Source organism: Notamacropus eugenii, chromosome X (genome assembly GCF_028372415.1).
Source record: "Notamacropus eugenii isolate mMacEug1 chromosome X, mMacEug1.pri_v2, whole genome shotgun sequence".
NCBI classification, from domain to species: domain Eukaryota; kingdom Metazoa; phylum Chordata; class Mammalia; order Diprotodontia; family Macropodidae; genus Notamacropus; species Notamacropus eugenii.
In genome coordinates this window covers 94,709,324-94,721,965 of record NC_092879.1, presented here as the reverse complement: position 1 = coordinate 94,721,965, position 12,642 = coordinate 94,709,324, and the positions used below count along the sequence as shown (strand labels likewise).

The window sequence follows — 12,642 nt, the reverse complement described above, 5'->3', positions numbered from 1 at the left end:
CCAACTGACATTGCTTTCTTAATTGTCTTGTCTTACTAAATTTATGATTTGTTCAACTAGGAGAGTTCCTTTCTCACGGCAAAATTATATAAGCCAAAAGATTTCTGCACTGGGTAGCCAGAACATTTCTGGCTCCATAATGCATTATGTTACCGTTGTCTTTAATAGGGAATTGATCAATTAATTAATTAAATCATAAAATGTATACATTTAGCCTGCTGCCTTTTCTCTAACCAAGTTTCCAGGTGATAATGTTTAATATAAAATTTTGGAATAATCTCTTTGTTCTCTCTGAAGTAAGCTCAGGGAATGCCTCTTCCTATGTCAGCAAAAGCCAGCCAAAGCTGACTCTGCATTCCTTGGAGACCTTTAACCTATGACATATCTTGAATAATGGGTCTTTCCTTTGTATCTTATTATCTATAGACACATACTATGTTATGACATATCTTGAATAATGGTAAAGAAAAAATAGACATCTTGGGTCATAATCTCTATTGAACATTGTTTGCCCCTTCCTGTGTCAATTATCTGTGGTGGGATTTCCTTCCTTGTCACCAAGACATATGTTTACCCAGCTTGGTATCTCAACATTTGATTGACATTGCTTTGTTAATTGTCTTGTCTTACTGAATTTATGATTTTCCTCCTCATGGCAAAATGTATATAAGCCAAAAGATTTCTGCACTGGGTAGCCAGAACATTTCTGGCTCCATAATGCATTATGTTACCGTTGTCTTTAATAGGGAATTGATCAATTAATTAATTAAATCATAAAATGTATGCATTTAGCCATGTTGCCTTTTCTTAATAAAGTTTTCAGGTTAACACAGGTCAATAGGGGTAAAGTGGAGAAAAGGGAGCATGTGGACCTGATTGGGATCACCTACAATTTCCTAGGCCTAGGGCAAAGAGGACTTGAAAAGCATGTATGTTTGAGGTCCCCCCATGCATTATGGGTGAAAATGGGGCCTAGAGCATTCAGTGACCATTGTATGTGTCCCCACAGGTGTCCAAGAACAAGAAGTGACCATTCTTTAAGAGTCTTCAGAATCCAAAACCTTTCTGGGACTCTAAAGGAAACACAGTCCTGGAAAGCTGGATAGCCAGCCCAGTGTAACATCACTACAAAAATCCCAGGATTAAAAATGTGAAGGCTTTCCCAAGCTTTTGAGTCATCCCCCTGCTCTGAATGTGGGGTAAAATGTAGAAAAGGGAGCTGGAGGGACCTGAGTGTGATCAGCTCAAATTTCCTAGGCCTAGAGCAAAGAAGACCTCATTGGCATTTACCCTTGAGGCACCTCCATGCATTCTACCTGAAAGTGAAGCCTGGAGCTTTCAATGACCATTGTATGTGCACCCTTAGTTGTCCAAGGACGAAAAAGGTCAAGTCTTTATGAGACTCTAAAGGAAAAGGAGTCCTAGCAAACTGGACAGCCCATTGTAAGATCCCTGATAAGATCCTAGGATTAAAAATGTCAAGGCTTTCCAAAGCTTGTGGCCCAAGCCCCTGCTGTGAAGTTAGGGGGAAATGTAGGAAAGGGCACTTCAGGGGCCTGACTGGGATCACCTACAGGCTCCTAGGCCTCGAGCAAAGAGGACATTAAGGGCATTTAGACGAGAGGCCCCTTCATGGACTTGATTGACCCAGTCTCCCATAGCTAGCAAGTATATAAGGCAGGATTTGAACTTGGGCCCTTCCTGACCCCAGGTCAAGTCCTCTAGCCACTGAGCCACCAAGCTGCCTCATAGTGAGACCTATGGTATCATGGAAATCAACAGTTATGTGCTTACTCAGTTATTTTTATTGTCAGTTTCCTTCAACATTACAACCTTCATCTTTCTTTAAGAGATGTGTCTGTACTTTAACTCTGTACTTAGGCCCCGGGCAAGTAGAAATTGGTGAAGCTCCAGCAGTTTATACTCTACAACACTGAGGTTTAACAGAATTTTTTGCTGCAAGGCACCTGCGTGTGGGCAATCTTGAAGGATCTCTTTAGACAGGTCACGCACTGACAAAGAAGTATCGGTATAGTTTTCTGAAGCAAAATCATGATCGTCTGCTGTGGTTTCATGGATATTTTTCTGGAAAAAGAAAGAAATTATGCATCTGTGGTTATGGACTTTGGAAATCTCCGACCAGTAGTTAGAGGATGTGGAACCTGTGCCTGTTCCCTCCACCTCACCTCTAACCTTTCCAAAGATAAGAGGTAGAAAATACTTTGATTGGACCTTCTGAGTCTGAGGCCCTTGGTAAACACTGATGAAACACTTAGGCTGCGCATGGTACCCAGCTAGGCGCTGGGGGTTCTTTCTCTAAATTGGGCTGGGAAAACAAGGCTCAGGAACTCACAGGATGTCTCCCCAGCCTCAGCACTGGAAGAATTCAAGAGCCAGGATCAGGCTGACCAACCAGATCAAGATCAATGTTCCCAGGTTCTGAGCCACAGGGATGTAAGGTACATGTGGAGTGCCTGCACTAACCCCCATTTAAGAACTGATATCTCTCCACTGACTTACAACCCCTGAGACTCATGCCCACACAGTCCCCATCTCCCTGAAGGACACAGCAAAGGCTCTTTCAGTGAGGAACAATTACTGGCCCATTCTCAAACTCATCAGCACCAGAATTTGCATGGAAACACCTTTCCTGACCAGAGGAAGCATTCTTGATGCTCTACATGCCATAGTGGTCTCAGCAGCAGTGAGGACAACATGAACATCTACTAGGTCCAGGAAGCCATGCTAAAGCAGCCCAGCCTGCCAGGAGGGTTTCCCTCCTCTCCTTGTCTAACTGCTCAAAACTCTCCTTGGGCATGGTTGCAGGATGGAGCCAAATGAACTAGAAGTTGCAAGAACACTTAGTTGACCTAAAAGTCAACATATGTGAACAGACTTTGCCCAAGGGAAGGCCACCCTGCCTATGAACTAAGACCAGTGGCTTGATTTTCAAAAAGAAATGCATTCTTCATAGAAAAGTGCCTTTTCCAGGTCAAGGTACAGCTGCCCTTAGCTCCTATCATTTCTAGGCTTTGATTACTGGAGCTTGCTGGGAGCAGGCAACGCCAAGTCTGTTTTCCACAGCAGAACCTTCCCCTCCCGCTCCCCCTCCACCTGCTCCCCCTCAAGTACCCAGGTTCCAAGAATACATTTCAGTGTTGTTGAGGCTGGGCCTGAGCTACCTGGAGAAGTCCTCAGTGGTGCCCACAGAGAACAGGTGCTAGTGGGCAGCTTAAGGCATACTCACAGGAGAGGGGGAGAAAGAGAGAGGAAAGCAGGAGAATCCAAGAGAAGCAGTGGAGGCCAGAGCTGGAGTGATAAGGAGTGGGAGAGGGCCCCCAACAGAGGCCTCAGGAGCTGCCTCCAGGTAGCTGCTTTGGTGGCTACCTGTATTTTGGGCTCCCTGTGGGGGGAGGGAAGAGGGAAGGAGAGGGTCTCCCTAGGTTGGCTCACCACTTCCAAGGAACTTGGTCTCCCTTTTTGGAGTGAGGAGTGAAGGGGTGAGGGGAGGCAGAAGTGGGCAAGGGGCTGAGGGTGGAAGGGGTTCCTGGCATGGGCAGAGGAAGGGGGAGGGGCAGTGACACTCTCTCTCTCCAATGGGGTGTCTCTCCTCTCCTGCCCCGCCTCCTCCTCCTCCTCCTCCTCCTCCTCCCCTTTCCTCTCTCTCTCTCTCTGCCTCTGTCTGCCTGTTTCTCTAAGCTGTGGCTCAACTGTCTACCTTAAACCACCTGCAGCCCATCATCCACAGCAGGGCAGAGAGGCTGGCCAAGATGGCAGCGCTGAGCAGGAGGAAAGCTGGCCCCAAGTTCACAGGCATAGTCGGGAGACAGGCACAGGTGCGCCAGGTGAGGCTGGGCAGGCGACGAGGATACCAGGACAGGCGGACGACGAGGACACGAGGAGGATGAAGAGGACAAGGACAGGAGCACGCTGACGACGCCGAGGACAAGGAGGACGGTGGGGGCCAGCGCGGCAGCGAACAGGGCACGGCTGCGGGCGGGAGGGTGAGGGAAGCAAGAAGGAGGCCCCGAGGGAGAGAGTGTCTGTCGGGAGGGGACTGAGGAAGGACACAAAGGGAGGGAGATGGCGAGGCAGGGGCCGGCCAGCCTCGCGCCTGGCAGCGGACAGGAGGAAGGCGCCCTGCCTCTGCGCACGACGAGCCTGCCCGCGGCTTCTCCCTGGCTCAGTCTGCGCGGCCGTCTGCCCTTCGTGCCCCCTGATGAGGTCACAAAGCAGGTTCTTGGGCGTCCTGGAGGGACGTAGGCCTCGAGCGCGACCCCGCCCCCCGGGCTGGAACCCTGGCCAGCCATACCTGGCCCGCACTCTTCCACGTCCACGGCCGCCAGGCCGGGGCGGTGCCAAGCCAGAGATGGGGACCAGTGCCATGCTCGTGGCCTAGCCCACCTGAAACCGCTCCTTCCAGGCCCAGCTCACATGGCTTGGACGGGCCTGCACCAAATGCACACACAACACCAGCAGGGTGGCTTCCTTAGGGCAGCTGGGTGCCCCAGTGGGTACAGTGGCATGTCAGGTCTGGAGGCAGCAAGACCTGACTTCGCATGCAACCTCAGACTCTGACTAGCTCTGGGAACCTGTTGGCCTCTCTTTCCCCATCTGCAAAACGAGCTGGGGAAGGAAATGGCAAATCACTCCAGTAGCTTTGCCCCAAATGACAGCTGGACTGGACTGAAAGCAAACCAAGAGAAAAGACCAGTTGAGCCACAAATCACCCAGTGTATCGCCAAGTGGGCTGCACTGCACTGGAACTCACAGAGACTTTCACACTTGGATCCCTGTGATCTAGGACAGGTCACACTCTCTCTGGGCACTGCCCTCCTCTCTAAAATGTGGGAATGGAACTGGATGACTTCTGGAGGTTCTCTCCAACTCTGCCCCTAGGGTCCATTCATTCTTTAAAGCATGGAAGAATTCCCCCATCGAAATCAGTGGGAAAGGAGGGGATAAATTAATTTATGCTGAAGCCCAAAGGATTCATCATGTCACCTATTCCTAGAGTGTCACAATTTGGGGGGGGGAGGGTTCTGCCACCCCTTCATATAAGTACCCCTTTTAGTAAACCTTACCTCCCTATTCCACATGAACAGAAGTGTGAGAGTATCATACATATGCACATAATAAAGAAAATCATAGATTTCATTCATTTCAGGAGGATACCATACTGATGGAGGAGAATATTCCCCCTGGCCATTGAACAAGCTTCTTGAGTCCCTGCCTTAAGGGCACCCCGGATTGGGAATTCCTGCCTTCAGCCCTCTCTTGGCCACGCTAAACATCTACACTTTCTTCAAGAGATGACTGTCTTGGGACATCATTTCACTGCTCTGTCTTGGTTGCTTCCAGACCTCTAGGCAGGTGACATGTAATCCAGGATACCTTGAAGTGTTGGGAAGTGTCCTCTTCCACCTTCTCAGGGCCAAACATAAGTCACAAGCCTCTTCCACAAATGCTTAAGTGCGTGCTGCCATTTCTCCCACCTCTTCCAACTTTTCTTTTCTCTAGGCTAACATTCTGTTTCTTCAACCTGTGGCAACAGAGCTCACACTCAAGGCCTATCCCCATGGGTCCTTCTTAACGTGTGGTTGCTCCCCACAGCTGAATCTGAGCCAGACAAAGGACAACAGTCCTATGACCTACTGCTTCTTGGAGGAGAAAGCTTTCTGCACACCCCAAGACCAAATTCTCTTCCTTGGCTGCTGTGTCACACAGTAGGTTCATATGGAGCTTGCAGCCCATTAAAACCCGGTCCTGGCTGAGGGACCTGTGGCCCCAAGGCCTCAAGGGCCCCCCAGCTCCTCAAGTGGGGCCTTTTGACCACGACTTCAAGCTGTACAGAACAAATCCTTTGACTCAGGGGATCTGTTCTCTGAAGTTTGGATTCAGTCCAAAGGCTGCCACACTTGAGGACCCAGAAGGCCCCCTGGGGCCTCCAGGTTCCCTACTTCAGCCTAGATCTTTGGAAGATGAAGCACCCCCCTTCCCACTGATCTAATCCCCCCATCCCCACCTTAGGGTTAGCCTAGTGTTCTAGCCTGTCTCGTTTTTTTTGTGTGTCTTCACTCTGGCATCCCGGGTGTTCCTTTTCTCTTCCAGTTCTCTGTCATTTGTTTCTGGACAAGTTGGGCTCATCTTTCTCTTCATGTAGCCTAAGACCATATTAGCCCTAGCTCTGCTCACTCCTCCCCACTGACAAGAATAAGATACGCTGAGAAAGCACTAAGCTACTGAACATCTTGCCAGCCAGAAAGGGCAGTGGGTAGGGTCTCTTGCAGGAGACAGGGATGTTTCAATTACTTCCTTTCTCCTAGCCTGGGAATCTACTTGATTTGGTCTGGGGAGGAAAGGTAGACCCCTGTGGATAGGGACGTCTAGACACCTATATGTATGTCCAGCTCTGTCTCTCAGCATTTCCCTGTGAGTCCTTCCCAATGGTCCTAGAGAAGGCTTCAAAGCATTTATATGAGGAGAGAAGAAAGAGAGGTGGACAGCACCCAGAGAAAATCCCAAATGGCATCCTGAAGGATTGGAGATGACTGATATATGACTGAATAGCAACAAAAGCAGCCACACAGTCTATGACTATTTCTTCTATTGCACACATAGCGACATTGAAATTTCCAAAGCTTTGGAGCCCGCCCCCTGCTTTGAATTCAGGGTCCCATGTAGAAAATTGAGCTTGAGGGTGCTGACTGGGATCACCTACAGATTCCTAGCACTGGAGCAAGGAACATCTTAAGGGCATTTGCACCTGAGGGCCCTCCATGCCTTCTGCCTGAATCTTAGGCCAATGGAGCTCAATGATCATGGTGTGGATACTCCCAAGAGTCCAAGGGGAAAAAGTGTCATATCTGTTAGAGTCTTCAGAATCTTAGACATTTCTATGACTTTAAAGGAAACAGAGTTCTGGAAAGCAGGATAACCCAGTATAAGATCACTACTGATACACTATGATTAAAAAGGTCAAGCCTGTCCAAAGCATGTGAGGCAGACCCCTGCTGTGAATGTCCAGTCAAATGTAGAAAAGGGAGCTGGAAGAACCTGACTGTGATCAGCTACAGTTCCCTAGGCCTAGAGCAAAGAGGACCTGAAGGGCCTTGATACTTGTTGCCTCTCCGTGCATTGTGTCTGGAAGTGAGGCCTAGAGAGCTCAATGTCCATTGCGTGTGCACCCAGAATTGTGCAAGGATACGAAGTGATCAGTCTTTCAGTTTCTTCAGCATCCAAAATGTTTCTATCACTCTAAAGGACGCAGAGGTCTGGAAAACTGGACAGTCCAGTGTAAGCAGGCTAAGGAGATCCTTGGATTGAAAAGGTCAAGGCTTTCCAAAGCTTGGGGTAAAACCCCTTGCTGTGAAGGTGGGGTAAATGGTAGAAAAGGGAGCTTGAGGGACCTGACTGTACTCACTTAAAATTTCCTGAGCCTCCAATAAAGAGGAACTCAAAGGCCAGTGTACTAGAGGCCCTTCCATGCATTCTGCCTCAAAAGAAAGCCTAGAATGCTGAAGGATCGTTGTAGGAGAACCCACAAATGTCCCAGTTAAAAATGGGACAAGTCTTTCTGACACTTCAGCATCCAAACCCTTTAATGTGACTCTACAGGAAACATGGTCCTAGGAAGCTGGATTACCCAGGGGAGGAACGCTCATGAGATACTAAGATGAGAAGTTTGCAGGCTTGCCAAAGCTGGTGAGCCTGCCCCCTGCGTTGAATTTCAGGTGAAATGAAGACCATGGAACTTGAGGGACCTGACTGTAATAACCTAGATGCTTGTAGGCCTAGAGAAAAGAGGACATTAAGGTCATTTACAATAGAGACCCTCCATGCATTCTGCCTGAACCTCAGGCCCGTGGAGCTAAATATTCATTGTATGCACCCACAAGTCTCTGAGGCAAAACCAAGTCTTTTTGGAAAACTGAGAATGGAAAACCATTTATGTGACTGAAAGGAAACTGAGTCCTAAATGCTAGATAGGCAGGTTTAAGATCACTAACCACATCCCAGGATGAAAAGTGTCCAGGCTTTCCACATCTTGTGAGCCAGCTCCAGACTGTGAATGTGGGGTAAAGTGAAGAAAAGGCCGCATGTGGGACCTGATTGGGATCACCTACAATTTCCTAGGCCTAGAGCAAAGAGGACCTCAAGGGCAGGCATTTGCCTTTGAGCGCCCTCTATGCATTCTGCCTCAGTCTGAGGCCATACACCTTCATGACCATAGTGTGTGCACCCTCAAGAGTCCCAGGACAAAAAGGAACAAGTCATGGAGAGTCTTCAGAAGCCAAAACATTTCAAAGACTCTAAAGGATACAGAGTCCTGGAAGGCTGGAGACCCAGGTGTAAGATAAAGAAGGAGATTCTAGCATTACAAATGTCAAAGCTCTTCAAAGCAGTTTAGCCAGCCCCCTTGTCTGAGTGAAGGAGAAACAGAGGCCCAGGAAGCTTCAGGTTCCTGTATGTTCTTTCTGACATAGAGGTTAGGAGGCCTTAAGACCATTTACAATGCAAGCCTCTCAAAGTTCTCTACCTGAAAGTGAGGGCCTGGTAAGCCTGGCTGTTCCATGAGCAGTCAGAAAGGTCCGAGGAATAAACGTGACTGGTCCTTTGCAAACCTTAGTGTCCATGCACTCCATGTGCCTCTAAAGGAAAGTGAGATCTAGAGAGCTGGATAACCAAGTGTCAGATCACTGACAAAATCGTAGGATTTAAAATGTCAAGGCTTTCCAAAGTATTTGAGCAAGTCTCCTGATTTCAATTCACGGTAACATCTAGAAAAGAGAGCTTGAGGGACCTGACTGTGATCACCTAGAGGTTTGTAGGTGGAGAGAAAATGGGACCTTTAGGGCATTTACACTAGCAGCCCCTCCATGCATTCTGCCTGACCATGAGGCCTATGCAGATGAATGCCCATCATCTATGCACCCAAAAGAGTCCAATGACCAAAAGTTCCAAGGATTTGGGAGTTCTCAGAATCCAAACCCTTTATGTGAATGTATGAAACTGAGTCTTAGAATGCTGGATGGCCAAGTGGAAGATCACTCAACAAGATGCTACGATGACAAATGTCAAGCCTTTGCAAAGCTTTTGAGCCACGACCATGCAGTGATTGTATGGTTCACTGTAGAAAAGGGAGCTTGAGGGACCTGACTGTCATCAGCTAAAAAATCCGAGACTTAGAGCAAAGAGGACCTGAAGGACCTTGACACTAGATGGCCCTCCATACCTTCAGCCTGAATGTCAGGTTTATGGAGGTGAATGACCACTGTGTGTGCACTCACAGGTGTTCAAGGAAAAAAAGTGACAAGTCTTGTACAGTCCTCAGAATCCAAAACCTTCAAGTGACTGAAAGGAAGCTCAGGTCTAGAATGCTGGATAGCCAAGTTGAAGATCAGTAACAAAAGCCTCGGATGAAAAATGTCAATTCTTGTCCAAGCTTTTGAGCAAGCCCAAGGCTGTGAATGTTGGATAAAATGTACAACAGGGAGCTTGTGGACCTGTCTGGGATCCCCTACAGTTACCTAGGCCTAGAGTAAAGAGAACCTTCAGGGCATTTGCATTCGAGGTCCCTCCATTCATGCTGCCTGACAATGAGGCCTATGGACCTGAATGACCATTGGATAGACTTCCCCAAGCATCCAAAGACAAAAAGGGGCAATATTTTGGAGTCCTCAGAATCCAAAGGCCTTATGTTGACAGGATGCAACTGAGGCCCATTTTCTGCTTGAAATTGAGACATGTGGAGTTGAATGATCATTGCGTGTGCACCTGCAAAAGTCCCAGGACAAAAAATGAGATGGCCTTTAGAGTCTTCAGAATCCAAAATGTTTCAAAGACTCTAAAGGAAACAGATTCCTGGAAAGCTGGAGACCCCAGTGCAAGATGACTAAGGAGATCCTAGCATTAAAAATTGTCAATGTTGTCCAAAGCAGTTTAGCCTGCCCCCTGCTCTGAGTGAAGGAGAAACAGAGGCCCAGGCAGCTTCAGGTATCTGTATGTGATTTCTGACACTTTTTCTGACCTAGAGATTAGGAGACCTTGAAACCCTTTATACAACAAGGCTCTCCATGTTATCTACTGCTCAGTCAGGAAGGTCCAAGGAATGAACGTGACTGGTCCTTCAGAGACTTTAATGTCCATGCACTCCATGTGCCTCTAAAGGAAAGTGAGATCTAGAGAACTAGATAAGAAAGTGTAAGATCACTGAGAAGATGTTAGGATGAAAAATGCCAAGGCTTTCCAGAGTTTAGAGCCAGTCCCCTGCTGTGAATTCAGGGTAAAATGTTGAAAGGAGAGCTGGAGGGACTTGACTGATCACCTGGAGGTTTCCAGGCCTAGAGAAAAGCAGACCTGAAGGCCATTTCCCATAGAGTACCCTCCATGCATTCTGCCTGAACCTGAGGTCTACTGAGCTAAAGATTCATTGTAGGCATGTACAAGTATCTAAGGAGAAAAATGACAAGACTTTCAGAGTCCTGAGAATACAGCACCATTTATGTGACTGAAAGGAAACTGAGTCCTAAAATGCTCCATAGCCATGTTTACAATCACTAACAATATCCTAGGATGAAAAGGGTCCAGGCTTTCCAAAGCTTCTGACTCAGCCCCCTGATGTGAAATTAGGGTAAAATGTAGAAAAGGCAGTTTGAGGGACCTAACTGTGATTTCTGAGATGTTGGTGGGCCTAGAGAAAAGAGAACCTGAAGGCCATTTAGACTGGAGGACCCTCCATGCATTCTGCCTGAACCTGAGGGCTAGAGGGCAGAATGACCGCTGTATGAGAAGTCACAACTATCCAAGTCCAAGATGGGACACGTGTTTCTGAGTCTTCAGCATCCCAACCCGTTATATGACAATACAGGAAACAGAGTCCTAGCAAGCTGGTTATCTCAGTGTAAGATCTCATATAAGATCTTAAGATGCAAAGGATTCACTCTTTCCAAAGTTTGTGAGCCTGCCCCATTCTGTGAATTGAGGCTGAAAAGTGGAAAAGGGAGCTTGAGGCAACTGAGTGTGTTCACCTAGACATTTGAAGGCCTAGAGAAGAGAGGGCCTTAGAGTCATTTACACTAAAGGACCCTTGTGCCTGAACCCGAGGCCTGTGGCGCTAAATAGTGACTGTATACACCCACAAGAGTCTAAGGACAAAAAGGACAACTCTTTTAGAGTCTTGATAAGAGAAAACCATTTGTGTGACTGAAAGGGACCTGAGACGTAGAATGCTGGAGAGCCAGTTTGAATACCACTGACAAGATCCTAGGATTGAAAATGTCCAGAGCTTTAGAGCCAGCCCCTTGCCCTGGATATAGGGTAAAATGTAGAAAAGGGAGCTGGAAGAACCTGACTGTGATCAGCTACAGTTCCCTAGGCCTAGAGCAAAGAGGACCTGAAGGGCCTTGACACTTGATGCTCCTCCATGCCTTGTGTCTGCAACTGAGGCCTAGAGAGCTCAATGCCCATTGTGTGTGCACCCAGAATTGTGCAAGGATACAAAGTGACAAGTCTTTCAGAGTCTTCAGCATCCAAAATGTTTCTATTACTCTAAAGGACACAGAGGTCTGGAAAACTGGACAGTCCAGTGTAAGCAGGCTAAGGAGATCCTCGGATTCAAAAGGTCAAGGCTTTCCAAAGCTTGGGGTGCAACCCCCTGCTGTGAATTTGGGGTAAAGTGTAGAAAAGGGAGCACGTGGGACCTGATTGGGATCACCTGCAATTTCCTAGCCCTAGAGCAAAGAGGATCTCAAGGGCAGGCATTTGCCTTTGAGTGCCCTCTATGCATTCTGCCTCAATCTGAGGCCATAGACCTTCATGACCATAGTGTGTGCACCCTCAAGAGTCCCAGGACAAAAAGGAACAAGTCATGGAGAGTCTTCAGAAGCCAAAACATTTCAAAGACTCTAAAGGATACAAAGTCCTGGAAGGCTGGAGACCCAGGTGTAAGATAAAGGAGATTCTAGGATTACAAATGTCAACGTTGTCCAAAGCAGTTTAGCCTGGCCCCTGCTCTGAGTGAAGGGGAAACAGAGGCCCAGGCAGCTTCAGGTATCTGTATGTGCTTTCTGACAATTTTTCTGACCTAGAGATTAGGAGACCTTGAAACCATTTCTACAACAAGGCTCTCCATGTTATCTACTGCTCAGTCAGGAAGGTCCAAGGAATGAACGTGAGTAGTCCTTCAGAGACCTTAGTGTCCATGCACCCCATGTGCCTCTAAAGGAAAGTGAGATCTAGAGAACTAGATGAGAAAGTGTAAGATCACTGAGAAGATGTTAGGATGAAAAATGCCAAGGCTTTCCAGAGTTTTTGAGCCAGTCCCCTGCTGTGAATTCAGGGTAAAATGTTGAAAGGAGAGCTGGAGGGACTTGACTGATCACCTGGAGGTTTCCAGGCCTAGGGAAAAGCAGACCTGAAGGGCATTTCCCATAGAGTACCCTCCATGCATTCTGCCTGAACCTGAGATCTACTGAGCTGAAGATTCATTGTATACACTTACAAGGATATAAGTGATAGGGTTCAGACTCTGGAAACTTTCTTGAATTGTCTGGATTTTCATACTCAAATTGAGCTCTCCTAGTATCTGCCCACAGAACCTGGCTTGTCATACTTAAATTGAATTATCCTAGAATCTCCTCA

At 47.6% G+C, this 12,642-nt stretch overlaps 1 protein-coding gene across 1 annotated transcript; it reads right to left on the bottom strand.

Annotated features, from left to right (window-relative positions):
• Positions 1–1,791: 1,791 nt before the first annotated feature.
• On the bottom strand, positions 1,792–4,386 carry LOC140516388 (uncharacterized). Its single transcript, XM_072627328.1, has 3 exons — positions 4,230–4,386; positions 3,719–4,182; positions 1,792–2,085 (listed from the first exon to the last, which is right to left on the bottom strand). The coding sequence occupies exons 1-3, from the start codon at positions 4,384–4,386 to the stop codon at positions 1,846–1,848; spliced, it is 861 nt and encodes a 286-aa protein (XP_072483429.1). The 3' UTR covers positions 1,792–1,845.
• Positions 4,387–12,642: the final 8,256 nt, after the last annotated feature.

Bases quoted from the DNA above. Each gene is read 5' to 3' on its own strand.
- LOC140516388 (XM_072627328.1), bottom strand. From the start codon at position 4,386: ATGGCACTGGTCCCCATCTCTGGCTTGGCACCGCCCCGGCCTGGCGGC. The intron at 4,183-4,229 runs GTGACCTCATCA...GCGCAGACTGAG, and splicing joins GACGCCCAAGAACCTGCTTT to CCAGGGAGAAGCCGCGGGCA. The intron at 2,086-3,718 runs GTAGACAGTTGA...TTCTTTTTCCAG, and splicing joins TGGGCTGCAGGTGGTTTAAG to AAAAATATCCATGAAACCAC.